This window comes from Leptonotus elevatus, chromosome 1 (genome assembly GCF_054856555.1).
Source record: "Leptonotus elevatus isolate MCC_2025b chromosome 1, RoL_Lele_1.0, whole genome shotgun sequence".
NCBI classification, from domain to species: Eukaryota; Metazoa; Chordata; class Actinopteri; order Syngnathiformes; family Syngnathidae; genus Leptonotus; species Leptonotus elevatus.
In genome coordinates this window covers 12,418,983-12,432,368 of record NC_141239.1, presented here as the reverse complement: position 1 = coordinate 12,432,368, position 13,386 = coordinate 12,418,983, and the positions used below count along the sequence as shown (strand labels likewise).

Sequence of the window (13,386 nt, the reverse complement as noted above, 5' to 3'; positions counted from 1 at the left end):
TAGATCCTTATTAACATGAAAGAAAATGGAAAAAAGAAAAAAAGTCTTGTCTGTAACAAAATATATAGAATGCATCAATTTGCCTGAAATTCTAATTAATATTAAATCCCTATTTAAGCTATAAACATTTTTTGACCAGCTAATTGAACTGATAGAAGATACTGAAAACAAAATTTCATAAAATCAATTATTTATAAATATAAATTGAACAGCAACATTACCTCAGGAACAAAATATTTAAAACACTTTAACCTACAAAACAAAAACAAATAAAACAATTTATGCCGTTTTTTTTTTTTTTATCAAAATGAGAAATTGCAGTGTGCAACTATTCAAAGCGGGGTGATGACAAGGACGCACCATTTTGTGATCATTGTAAAAAGCACTCCTGGCGCTTGATAGGGATCTGTAATATCCAATCTGTCCAGCTTGCACATGTATCTCATTATGTCCTTTTTCATTAAAGATTTGAATTCACTTGGACTAAATGTTACCGAATAAACGTAAATTTGATCACTACTGTACTATCTATTGTAAATCCTTCGCCTGCCGCCGCTATCCTGCCAGCATGCCTACGTAAACAAATGCACGTGGGGATCGGTTGCTTGAGATCTTTAGCACTCCTTGTGTACATGCTGACAATGAGCACCACTGCCATCTACTGTATAGTAGTAGTAGTGCAATTACACTATCCTAGTAAAAAAAATTAAAAAGTGCATTCTCCAGGATCACAATAGGGCACACGCCACTATTTGAGGAAGACTGTGTTAAGCTGAAAATGTAAATCAAAAAGCATTTAACAAAGTGTTTTTCCTGCAGGTGGCGCTGCACTCGACCTGAAGGCGTGCCCCCCGAAGCCTTACAGCTGGGTCCTCGACATTGTGTGGCTGAACCTTGTGGAACTCAGTAAATTGCCTCAGTTTGCTAACATCCTCAATCAGGTGGATTTTCCTGGATTTCACAGCTGCCGATTCCATGAGTGTGTCGTCACACTGTGACGCTCGTTCCGTGTTGCAGGTGTCTAAGAGTGGAAAATATTGGAAAGTTTGGGTCAACGGCGATGCCCCGGAGGAAACTGTCATCCCAGAGAATTACAACAACTTGGACATTTTCAATAAACTCATGCTAATAAGGTACTGTAATCTTTTTCAGCCAACAGACCTAGTAACTGAGGCAGCCCAAGCTTCAATTTCAACAAATATGTAACGCCAAACATATATTTACTCATTCACTCCCAGCCATTTTCACTGAAGCAACCCCCTTCACTTTTGGCTGTTTTACTGGATTTTGACTGATTTTGCAAGGCCCACAGAATATTGTGTTCTATTGCTATAAAAACATGGAACCTACCAAAAGAAAGATAGTCTCTTCTTTCATCAGGAAAAAAAAAGTATGTTTCTATTTGTTTCTGTTTTGCAGCATTAGAATATAGCTAAGTTTCATCATTATTCACAAATCTATTTAGAATTGTGAGTAAAGGAGCTTTTTTTTCAACATGGCCCTGGTTGATCTCTTTTGCTGTGCTGCCACCTGCTAACCGTTTGTGTAATAACTACCATTTCTTCAACTGTTCTTTGCAGTTGAGACGCTGCATCAAAGCCGTCTGTATGCTCTACCATAAAAAAAAAACATAAATGTATAAATATGTCTTTGGGACACTTAAAACATTTAAAATAGAATGTATTTATACGTTTTTGGGAGCAAATGAGTTAAGTACAAGAGCCCTCTATTTGAGTATAATATTGGTTTTCCCATTCCCTGACGTATATGATCTGACACATGCATTGCATGTATAATCCACTAGAGGGCAGTATCACCCATCGGATGGCTTTTCTAGCGACCTTGCAAGATCGCTCCAATTGAGAAAGGAGAGACACCTAAATTTAATAATCGTGGGAAATGTTCTTTCTGATTTTTGGGAATACTAATATGTTTGATATGTCTGTTTATTATAATATTTTTGACAGTTATAAATGTACGAATTTAAAGCATTGTGCATGGATGTATCAAATATGACACAAATCAAAAGTCATATGTGGAAGTTGATTTAAAAAAAATAAGTTTTGTTTGCTCAAAAGGACCAATAAATACTCTATTTACAAAGAACCAGAATTTTCTCTCATATTTATAAAGAACATGCACATATTGAAAAAGAGTCTCGGTTCCCTCGGCAGGTCCTGGTGTCCAGATCGCACTTTGGCTCAGGCCAGGAAGTACGTGGGTGAGTCCATGGGCGCCAGGTTCGCCGAGCCTGTCCTGCTCAACTTGCAGGGCACGTGGGAAGAGAGCGACATCCGCACGCCGCTCATTTGCTTCCTCTCAATGGGCTCGGATCCCACCAACCAAATAGAAGCCCTCGCCAAGAAGCTTAATATTGGTGAGTCCGTTGAGTTTTATGCAGTATATCTCTTTCTTTTTTTTAAGTCATGCTCCTATGTCATGGTCCCCTTGTGTCTCCCAGGATGTAAGGGCATTTCCATGGGGCAAGGGCAAGAGGTGCACGCGAGGAAGCTCGTTAATTGCTCAATGGCAGAGGTATGTGTAATGATACTTTGGACCAACTTAAAAATACTCTTATTTTTCCGGCTACATTTATAAGCTTGTCACAAATTATATTCATGATTTAGTTCAAACCTCCATTTTTTTTAATCTTAACATAAAGCACACAAAACATTTAACGTACCCACTTTAAGCAAAAAAAAAAAAGACTTCTTATGTTTTTGAGAGTTTTCTTAAATGACAATATATTTATAGAAGCACTTCACCTCATTGTCACGTGACATGAACCAGTGTTTTCAATGGCTCATCTATCCCCACATTGGTGTCTGCAGGGAGGCTGGGTGCTCCTGCAGAACTGTCACTTGGGCCTGGAGTTCATGGATGAATTGTTGGAGACCGTCATATACACAGAGACAGTCCACAAAACCTTCAGGGTGTGGGTCACCACCGAACCACACGACTTCTTCTCCATCACTCTCCTACAGGTTGACATTTTATCATATTTTGTATTGATCAAATAATGAGAGGATAAATGAAATCTTTATAATCACAAATAGTTTTGTTGTTGTTTCATTTTATCTGACACGTATATATTCTTTGTTTTTAGGTTTTTCCTCTCCAAATTTGTAGTAAAAAAAATGTCCTACAGCAATGAGTTTTTCCAATAATTGTCTACATTTTGCAAGTTAAAAAAATTGTCACACAATGAAATGATAATTTGGATGTTATTCACTTGGGAACTTTTCAACCTCTTCTGAGGGAGTCTCTATCAATTTTACTGGCTTTAAGCAACTTTGGGGAGGGTGGCAGAGACCCTGCCACACAAAAAAAAGCTACAAACGTGGACTGCTTTACGGCCTACGTCACGTCCCCCTTTCATCATTCGTTACAAAGACGGACAATTCAAACGTCTTTGTGCTATTGCTGCTGTCAGAGCAGAATCTGCAAAATAACTGAAAAGTTTTGTCTGATGAGACAAAAAAAAAGGGCTACCCGGATATGACGCTATGCGCTGGTCCTCATGGGAAATGTGGTCTTCCTACAGGCAAAACACTACCGTTTTTGTCCAAATGGCGCCGCCGTAATCAACATAAACTGAAAGTTCCTGGTGTATGTCCTTGAAGATCTTGTATCCTGCATTACCGCATTTGTTATGTGCAATCTCTTTTACTTCCAAGGGATAGACTACAAAGATGACGCTTGATATTCCCCAATGTTTATTGCATTAATATAGACACTATTGCCACAACACAACCCTGACTTGGAAATGTGTGTCCTTCTAGTCCTCCATCAAATTTACCAACGACCCACCGCAGGGACTTCGCGCCAGCTTGAAGCGAACCTTTGTAAGCATCTCACAAAACCAGCTGGAAGTCAGCAACCTGCCCACATGGAAGCCGTTGCTGTACGGCGTGGCCTTTCTCCACTCTGCCGTTCAGGTACCACGCTCGGCAGAGCTTTATTTAGCCACACGACTACTTTTAGATCTTCTGGGGTCCATTTCACAAAGCATGTTCAACAAACATCGAGACGAATCCTGAACAGCTGAGTTGACATGACATGAGAGAGGAAGTAGTTTCACCTGGCGTTGCCACTACACTAAAAAGACCACATCAATGGAGCCCCGATTCGTCGAGTCACCATGGCAATCGGGGAAGCGCAGTGCGCGGCGCCGCCCTCTGATTCCGCGTTTTTGTTTTGTTTTGTTTTTTACCCCTCTCAACTGAAAATCTATTCCAACACTAAGGGTTATAACTTCCTGATTTGGTTCAGTGTGAGAACAAAATGTGCGAAAAGAAACCTGCGTAACTTTTGTGCAAACGGGAACAGATTTAATTATGATTAAAAGGAATCAGTTATTAACAACATACACAAAAATAAAGCAGGAGGCAAGAAATAAAAAACAAATACAGTATATACAATTTAATCATAAATACAGATAGGCAAGTGCAACAGTAAATTATTAGACTGTTTAAATCACACTTTGGCTCCATCTGAAGAGCCAGGTCGAGGTTTAAATGCCACTGGAAGTTGCATTTGTACAAACCAACAACAACAACAACAAACGTATGGCTGGCATTTTCACTTCTCGCACCTTACCTCATATGTTTTGTGTGAAAACATTATAATAAGCTCATCATTTGACATAATTGTTTACTCGTTGAGTTGATGGTCGCAGGAACGGCGTAAATTTGGACCGCTGGGATGGAACATTCCATACGAGTTCAACTCTGCGGACTTCACAGCCAGCGTGGAGTTTGTGGAGAGACACCTGGATGACTGCGGGCCCAGAAAGGTGAACACAAACATGGACACACGGGAAAATGCCACACTTTTGTTACCGTCTTTTCATAACCTTCCACCCTCACTAAGGATGTCTCCTGGGTGACTCTGCGCTACATGCTAGCTGAAGTGCAGTACGGAGGCAGGGTCACTGACGACTTTGACAAACGCCTGCTCAAATGTTTTGCCCGGGTAAGAACCTCCTTCTACTTTTGATCCTATCTGTAGATACTAGAGGTGGGCATAATCATCGATGTATACATTAAATAAATTGGCAGTGAGGTCAAATAAAATGCATGACTTTACTGCAACAAGCATTCTCAAAAGGTTTGCTGTCTCTGTATTTATTTTTTTACTTAGTAAAACTCTTGTTTCCCTGTGTTCCCTATTATAGGTATGGTTCAGTAAGAAAATGTTAGACCCGTCCTTCTGCTTCTACACGGAGTACCAAATCCCGATATGTAAGACCATCGAGGAGTACGTGGACTACATTCAGGGCTTGCCTGCTGTGGACTCCACGCAAGCACTGGGGCTGCACCCCAACGCTGACATTGTGTACGTTAGATTTTTCTCAAATGAAATACAATACACTGCATATAAACATAAAAAAAAATTACAATTTAAACATTTTGAATAAAAATACATTTACTTAGCCATTTTAAATCAATTTGTTTTAAATGTACAATTTAAAATAGAAATGAAGAATAATACTGAATTTTAAATGAATTAAATTAAAATACAATATTACAATTCTAATTAAAAAATAAATATTGATAATAATAATAAATAAATGAATTAAAAATGAGGTAAATTCATCATTTTTAATACATAAACACAAATCTACAATTTTACATTGAAATATATATTATTTTTATTAAAAAAAATAAATATTAATATTAATAAATCAAAGAACAAAAAATGAGGTAAATTCAACATTTTAAATACAAAAACTAGTGCTGTCAAAGTTAAAGCGTTAACTAATTAATAATTAATCACAAAAAATTATCGCAATAATCATGTATTAACGCAGATTAATCACACTATTATTTTTGACCGCAGATGATCCTTTACGGATGATTACGTTAAAGGTAGCACATGTTGTGTTTAAGCAATAAACATAACTACATGCATTAAAGTAAAGCATTTAATACATGTTTGTGTATGACATTCACAGTATTTGTTCATGTCAAACTATTGTGGTCATTTTTCCCCATTTTAAATTATGTAAGTAAATAACTGAATAAAAAAAGAGGATGTGTGCAGTGGATCAAAAATTGTTGAAGAAGTCCTCATAACATTAAATATCAAAAGCAGTAACACATAACAGATGCTCTTTAAATTTGGCGGGCAAATAATGTTGATTAAAAAAGCATTTTTATTAAGCGATTAATCGTGATTAATCAAAATTCTAAGACGTGATTAATCTGATTAAAATTTTTAATTGTTTGACAGCTCTAACAAAAACACAAACCTAGAATTTTACATTGAAATAGAGTACAATTCCATAAAAAAATTAATTAATTAATTAAATAAAAATGAGGTAAATTCAACATTTTAAATACAAAAACACAAACCAACAATTTTACATTGAAATACAGTACAATTCCAATCAAAAATAAATAAATAAACTAATTAATTAATTAATAATGAGGTAATTTCAACATTTTAAATACAAAAACACAAACCAACAATTTTACATTGAAATCAAAATGAAAAAAAAAAGATCCTTTGCGTTTTTTTCCCATCAGCTACCAGAGAAATACGTCTGCCGAGGTGCTTGACACCATCACCAACATCCAGCCCAAGGAAGGTGGCGGCGGTTCAGGGGCCACCCGAGAGAGCATCGTGTACAGCATGGCGGAGGACATGCTGGAAAAGCTGCCGCGCGACTACATACCTCACGAGGTCGGTCGGGCTTGCTTTCATCACAAATGTCGGCACCGGAGCCGATGTTGTCATTCAAGCGTGCGTCTTTGCCGGCGCCAGGTCCGAGCCTGTCTGAAGAGGATGGGGGCTTTCAACCCCATGAACATCTTCCTGCGCCAGGAGGTGGACCGCATGCAGAGGATTATCTCTGTGGTGCGCAGCACTCTGCAGGACCTCAAGCTGGCCATCGAGGGCACCATCATCATGAGCGAGGTTGGTCCACAACGGTCATTATGTTTGCGCTTGTGGCCTTTTTTTCCACTGCAGATGGATACAGAACTGAATGTAGTGTATTTTTGCTTAGTGAACGTTTCTGTGAACGAGCTCATTCTGGGGCCAAGGAATGGTTTTGAACACAGTTCATTTATGTTTAAGGACAAAACTTGGGTAAATACACCAACAGGAGCATACTTCATGAAGATATAATGCGCGGTTGCCCGATGTTGCTCTGCCAGTGTACTTTAAGCTTAGCACCCCAATTGGAGTTTACTGTAAAACTAAATGCACAACAAGAAATAATTGCACACATTGTATTTTTAAAAACAAAACATGCTTCGTTTATAAAACATCGCTAGCGCTAATGCTAAAGTGATTGGAGGATCCCATTCAAATGCTAACGGGAAATGAGCATCGACTCCAGGAGTGGTATTCCTTCAAATAACGAGTATTCACATACAAAACGCTGTGGAAACACATACACACAGGTTAGATAACACTAAAGCACAATGTTTTTTTTCCTCGATCTGTTAAAAAACGAGTTATATTAATAGAGCTCAAATGCAACTTTCTTCTATCTTATTGTTAGTGTGTACTCCATGCATGCACGGCACCACACTGCCCCTAAGAGGCCAACACGGTCAGGAACAGACATTTTTTTAAATCCTATTCCAAAAAAATTCCGTTATCAATTGTGAACTGAACTAGTTAATTTTAAAATTTGTGAGCTGAACTTTGAACTAGTTGGTGTAGAAACTTTCCCAACACTGAAGGTTGAAAAGATGTTCGCAAACAGTTTACATTTTCATTTAACTTTTTTTGTGAAGGACATCCTCCTAAAGGAAATGTTGCATCTCAAGGGGCTTATCCCACGATAATAAAAAATTGTCTTTTGTGTTTTCCTCGCAGACCCTGCGTGACGCCCTGGACAACATCTATGACGCCCGCGTGCCCAATCTGTGGAGGAGGCTCTCATGGGAGTCGACCACAATCGGCTTTTGGTTCACCGAGCTCCTGGACAGGAACAGACAGTTTCACACCTGGGTGTTTAACCGGCGGCCCAAAACCTTTTGGATGACTGGCTTCTTCAACCCGCAGGGTGAGGGATCAACTTTCAACTAACTACTGATGTAAACTACACATCAGGATTTGTTTTTACCCCAAAAAATAATTGAAATTACATTTACAGTTGCATTTCTTGTAAAAATCACTAAATCAAGGCAAATATGAGGACTTGATTTTAAAATCATATTTTTCTTGTGTGGATGGATGGATGGATGGATGGATGGATGGATGGATGGATGGATGGATGGATGGATGGATGGATGGATGGATGGATGGATGGATGGATGGATGGATGGATGGATGGATGGATAGATAGATAGATAGATAGATAGATAGATAGATAGATAGATAGATAGATAGATAGATAGATAGATAGATAGATAGATAGATAGATAGATAGATAGATAGATAGATAGATAGATCTCAATAACTTTAAAAAAGCAGTTTTTGAAAAGATGAACTTTCTGGTAAATTGATCCAAATTCACACCCTCTAATGTCCATGTGCGGTGCAGGTTTCCTCACTGCTATGAGGCAAGAGGTGACTCGGGCAAACAAAGGCTGGGCTCTGGACTCGGTCACGCTGAACAACAAAGTCCTGAAGAAGACCAAGGAGGAGCTCAAGGCTGATCCAGATGTGAGTTACACACACACAAACACATGACGATCAACCAGGGTTGCAAAAGCGAGGACAATTTCTGTTGAAGTTGGAAAGTTGCCGGTAAATTTTCATGGGTGGAAAAAAAAAGGTAACTTTCCATTGTCTTTGTGGGAATTGGGGGTCACTTCATTTACGTTATAGTTTATTACTGTTAATATAATATATTCACATACATTCCCATGAAAGTTTCCAAGTTTGAAAATTCCTCACTCATACTCACACGATTGCCCCCGCTCAACAGGAAGGTGTGTACGTTCACGGCCTATTCCTGGAGGGCGCCGACTGGGACAAGAAGCAGTCGGTCCTCTGCGAGTCGGCGCCCAAAGTGCTCTTTACGCCCTTGCCCGTCATCCACATGTTCGCCATCAACTCCACCGCCCCACCAGACCCCAAATACTACGTGTGCCCAATTTATAAGAAACCCAAGCGTACCGACCTCAATTATATCACCGCCGTGGTGCTGGGCACCCTTCACCCGCCCGACCACTGGATCATGCGGGGCGTCGCCCTCCTCTGCGATATCAAATGAGTGTATGGACATCAGTCTTCATTGTCTCGTTGTTTCTTGTCAGCTTATTCTATTAAATATGGTTTATATTCATCCAACTCCTCATCCGCCCGATGTGTTTTGTGTGCAGAGCACAGCTTTTCTTTACACGTGTTTGTCACAGCAATTCATCATAAATTAGTCTAAGCCTAGTATCCTGAATTTTTGTGAGTAGTGGGTGGTATTTTATTTTTAAATGGCCTGGTCAAAACCATCAAAAAGCCCAAAACGAGTCACAATACCACCCAGGGGTTAATTAAAAAGTGAAATAATACAAACTCATAAAATTCAGAAATACATGCATATCATCACTTAAAAAAAAAAAACTCTAACAAATATGTTTTTCTTTGCATTTCGGATAAAAATTAATTGCAAAATCACAGTTTTGAGTTACCAAAAGCATGAACGCTGGAGTGACGACCGGGGCCTTTCCCCGCTGGGCCTGGGATTCGGGGGTGCCGCCCGTCCCCCGGTGCCCCCATTTCCCCTTCTGCCCCCGGTGTTCCGTCCCTCCACGCGGCAGAAGGTGGGGTGGGCGCGGGTGCTCTCGCCGCTCCGCTGTCCGGCCCCGATGCCTGGGTACGGAGAGTCCCCGGGGTTTGGTGGCTGGCGGTTGGTGGGGATGGGGTTGGGGGGGTGGCGGCTTGGTTGGGGGGGTGGCGGCTTGGTTGGTGGGGCGGGGGTGGGTGGTCTGGCTGGGTGGGGGGGTATTGGGGGTGTCTGGGGGTTTGGGGGCGGCTGGGGCTGGGTTGGGATGGATGGCGGGGGTGGATGGGGGTCTTGGGGGTGGGGGGATGTCGTGGGGGGAGCGGAGGCTGTGGACCGGTGGGGTGCCTGGCGGGCCTGCCGTGCCCCGTCCTGCTGCGTTGGGTTGGGGGCGCGGGCCGTGTTGGGGTGGGGGGCGCTCCTGGGTTTGCTCTCCGGCCAGTGGCCCCTGCGGGGCCCGGGGGTTGTCCCTTGGCGCTGCCGTGGCCTGAGGGGCCCTAAGATGTTGCGCTTGCTCTGTCCTGGCCGGGGTCGACGGCTCCCCTCTTTGGTGGAGATTTTCATGCATGCCAGATCCACCACACCAGCATCTATCGAAACTCAAACACAATCTGCTTCTTCCTCTGGTCGTTGAATCGGTGGAGGCTGATGTCTGTGGATCTCACCCTGCTTCATCTATCCTTCCTTCCTTTCCTCAGTCTCTCCTTTGGTCTCTTGAGGTCACCCTAATTTGTTGGAATTTAGATGTTTCTGGGGTTGGTGAAAGACTCTGGTTGGTAACCCGGTGGGTAGTAGGTAATGGCTGGTCGGGTGCTGGATTTCACTTTCCTTTCTTTTCTTTGATCCTTCCTCGGGTCTCCTGACAACCTCACGACTGGATTCTGAAGTATTCAATTTAGGTGAACGGTATGGGATTTTTAATAGGCTTTAGGTGAACTAATAAATACACACTCATACGCACACACACATGCACACGCACTTGCACAAAATACAAAATAAAAATTAATAAAAAATAAAAAAAGAGAGTAATGATGATGACATGTCAAATGGGTAAAATTACCGAATGAACAATACTGAGCTCTCCAGACAAAAAAAAACAAAAGCATGAACCTTCACAATTTGAAAAATTCCATTTTTATTTTTGGAACTAACTTTTTCCCCCATTTCCTTTTGTGTTTGGGATGAAAATACTATAAACAAAATACAAGGAAAGTTTGGGGATACATGCCTATCTTAAAAAAAATAATAATTAAAAAGAGTGGAAAAGTGGGTTGGATTGTGAATAGATTAATTTCTATTTTAAAAATTTGGTTTTTGATTTATTGATTACAAAATCACATTTTGAATCACCGAAAGCATGTATCTCCCCAAAAATTAAATTTCTTTAATTATTAAAAAAAATAATAATAATCTGGGTTTTTTTTATGCTAAATTTGGGAATTTTGCCCCCCTCCCCCAAAAAAGAAAAACATTTACGTATCTCCAAGTAGTGTGTTTGTATCACACGGAAACTCTTTTTCCTGTTTTTTTTAATTTACTTTTTTTATTTTCTGTGTGTTTGGGATGGTTAATTATTTATTTATTTATTTATTTAAGACACCAAATTTGGAGATATGAGCATGTTGCTACTGTCCAAAAAGCACCCCACACCCCCATTTTTTTTTTTTATGCTCCAAACATGGCCCCCACCCACCCAGGCCGGCGGAAAACTCGGAACAAAGCATGTTTTTTCTTTTACTTCGGCCGGCTTTCCTGGTAGCAAGCCAGCTGTTATTGTCACAGATTTGTTTGTTTTTTTAAACGTTAACAACCTAACACAAATACAGTAGTTTTTGTTTCAGATTAGAAAAATTATAGGGAAAAAAATATTTGCGTCAAAAGTTTACCTATTCAAAACATGATCACAGTTGTGGTTACATTTTGCAGTTGTGTAGAAAAGCACTGCATCATACTACGAGCTGTTTCATTTGGCTTATAGCATAAGTGCCCCAGTCATTTTTGAATATGTTCAGAAAACATGAAAAGACAACAAATTCAGTTGCCTCAATTTAACCTTTACGAGTCACCATGAATGATCTGGATGAAAAACAATCTACGCTAACATAAAGTAAAAATATTTTTATTAACTCCATGATATAGTGGAACTAGAGTGCCTTTTTTTTATTATTATTTTGCGGTGATTTGCTGTAAAGTATCAACCCCATTTTTGTCCTCAGTCCATTTTTTGTTTTGGTGTTTCAACCGGACAGCAGAAATGCAAGTGGCGCCAGCCATCAAGCGCTCCCCGACCCTCCTGAGTGATCCCCAATTATGTCAACCGGTGTCCCCCTTTGAGAAGTGCTCCTCATCAAACCTGATTAATTCCGCTCCTTTCTCTCATTATTTGCACCGCGGACCCCGTCTGCTCATGGGCCTGTTAACTGGAGACCCGGCTCACGCTCGGCCGAGCAAATAACATCACTGCGCGTGCGTCATTAATGGAGCCTGTTGCTAAATTAAGGTGCGTTTGTGGAGTTTTCACTAATTTTAGACCAATCTTGACTCTTTTTCTAATCCTCATTCTTTCCTCTTAATAGTAGAATCCTGTGGCTGCAGTGTTGAAGCTCAAATGGGAAACTTCCTGCCTGCCCCACATCAAAGTATGGAAACACTTGGATATTATTTATTCTTTATATATATATATAGATATATATATATATATATATATATATATATATATATATATATATATATATATATATATATATATATATATATATATATATATATATATACTGTATATTTTCACCTGTCAATTTATGTTCTCCCAAAAAAGTCAAAACAATTTAAAACAATTTTTTTAGATTATTTGATAGGAACATAAATTGTGAAAATATCTTTGTGCATTCCAATCAAAATTGAAAACTTGGAGATACATACATATTGCAAGTTTTTTTTCATGTCCATATCACAAAGAAAGCACCTATATGTGCACGTTTTTTTAATTAAAAACTCACCACCATTTTTTAGAGCAATGACAATATTCGTGTATTGTATTTCCAAATTTGATGACAAAATTGTTTTTCTTTGTATGTAAAAACTCATAAAATTGGGAAACATTATTATTATTATTGTACAAAACAGCAATTTTAAAAATTATTATATTTGGATACATTTTGGTAAGTTAAAAAATCAGCACGTTAATTTTTTAATAAAATTTCAGTATTTTTATTTCAGATTTTAACGATGTGTATTTATTTGATTTTTTTTTTTATAAAAAAATGAGCACAAGTATCAGTGCAAATATAAAGGTCTCTGACCTTGTATATATTGATTAATTTGTTGTTATAAATCTTAATTTATTTATTTTTTCCGCCTTTGCTCTTCAGATCAGTGGACCAAAATGACGCAATGTCACATAAGCTCCGCCCCAACAAGTCGTCCATTTTTCTGGATGGTGGAGGTAAAATGACTTGAACATGATCTCATATCTATTGATTACTTTTTTTTATTTAGTCTTTGTGTACAAACAAAAGTTCTAGGACAGATATAACTTTTTGAAAAAAATGGACAACAACATGCCGGTGGTTGAAGTTTTATCGGAGGGCAATTAGCGGACCGGATGGGGGTTCCTGTGACACCCCCTCTCGGGCCTGATGGAGTGGAGCCTCATCTGCCTAACAGCCTGGCAAATATCCATGGTGGGCCGCCATCCCACCCATTGT

The 13,386-nt window shown here is 39.5% G+C and overlaps 1 protein-coding gene and 1 long non-coding RNA gene across 3 annotated transcripts in view; both read left to right on the top strand.

Annotated features, from left to right (window-relative positions):
* LOC147180925 (dynein axonemal heavy chain 8-like) overlaps nucleotides 1-9,255 on the top strand; it is a 56,198-nt gene extending 46,943 nt beyond the window's left edge. For both annotated transcript variants that reach the window (XM_086074951.1, XM_086074952.1), the window contains 14 exons: nucleotides 820-941; nucleotides 1,018-1,133; nucleotides 2,175-2,377; nucleotides 2,462-2,535; nucleotides 2,832-2,984; nucleotides 3,783-3,938; nucleotides 4,679-4,795; nucleotides 4,873-4,974; nucleotides 5,177-5,337; nucleotides 6,531-6,687; nucleotides 6,769-6,921; nucleotides 7,834-8,023; nucleotides 8,504-8,625; nucleotides 8,891-9,255. In XM_086074951.1, the coding sequence (XP_085931077.1) occupies nucleotides 820-941; nucleotides 1,018-1,133; nucleotides 2,175-2,377; nucleotides 2,462-2,535; nucleotides 2,832-2,984; nucleotides 3,783-3,938; nucleotides 4,679-4,795; nucleotides 4,873-4,974; nucleotides 5,177-5,337; nucleotides 6,531-6,687; nucleotides 6,769-6,921; nucleotides 7,834-8,023; nucleotides 8,504-8,625; nucleotides 8,891-9,178 (2,114 nt within the window). In that variant the 3' untranslated portion in view covers nucleotides 9,179-9,255. The remainder of the gene's footprint in view (nucleotides 1-819; nucleotides 942-1,017; nucleotides 1,134-2,174; nucleotides 2,378-2,461; nucleotides 2,536-2,831; nucleotides 2,985-3,782; nucleotides 3,939-4,678; nucleotides 4,796-4,872; nucleotides 4,975-5,176; nucleotides 5,338-6,530; nucleotides 6,688-6,768; nucleotides 6,922-7,833; nucleotides 8,024-8,503; nucleotides 8,626-8,890) is intronic.
* A 2,471-nt stretch (nucleotides 9,256-11,726) lies between these two features.
* On the top strand, nucleotides 11,727-13,146 carry LOC147180924 (uncharacterized). Its single transcript, XR_015094345.1, has 3 exons — nucleotides 11,727-12,182; nucleotides 12,259-12,321; nucleotides 13,051-13,146. It is a non-coding gene; the product is annotated as an uncharacterized LOC147180924 (long non-coding RNA).
* Nucleotides 13,147-13,386: the final 240 nt, after the last annotated feature.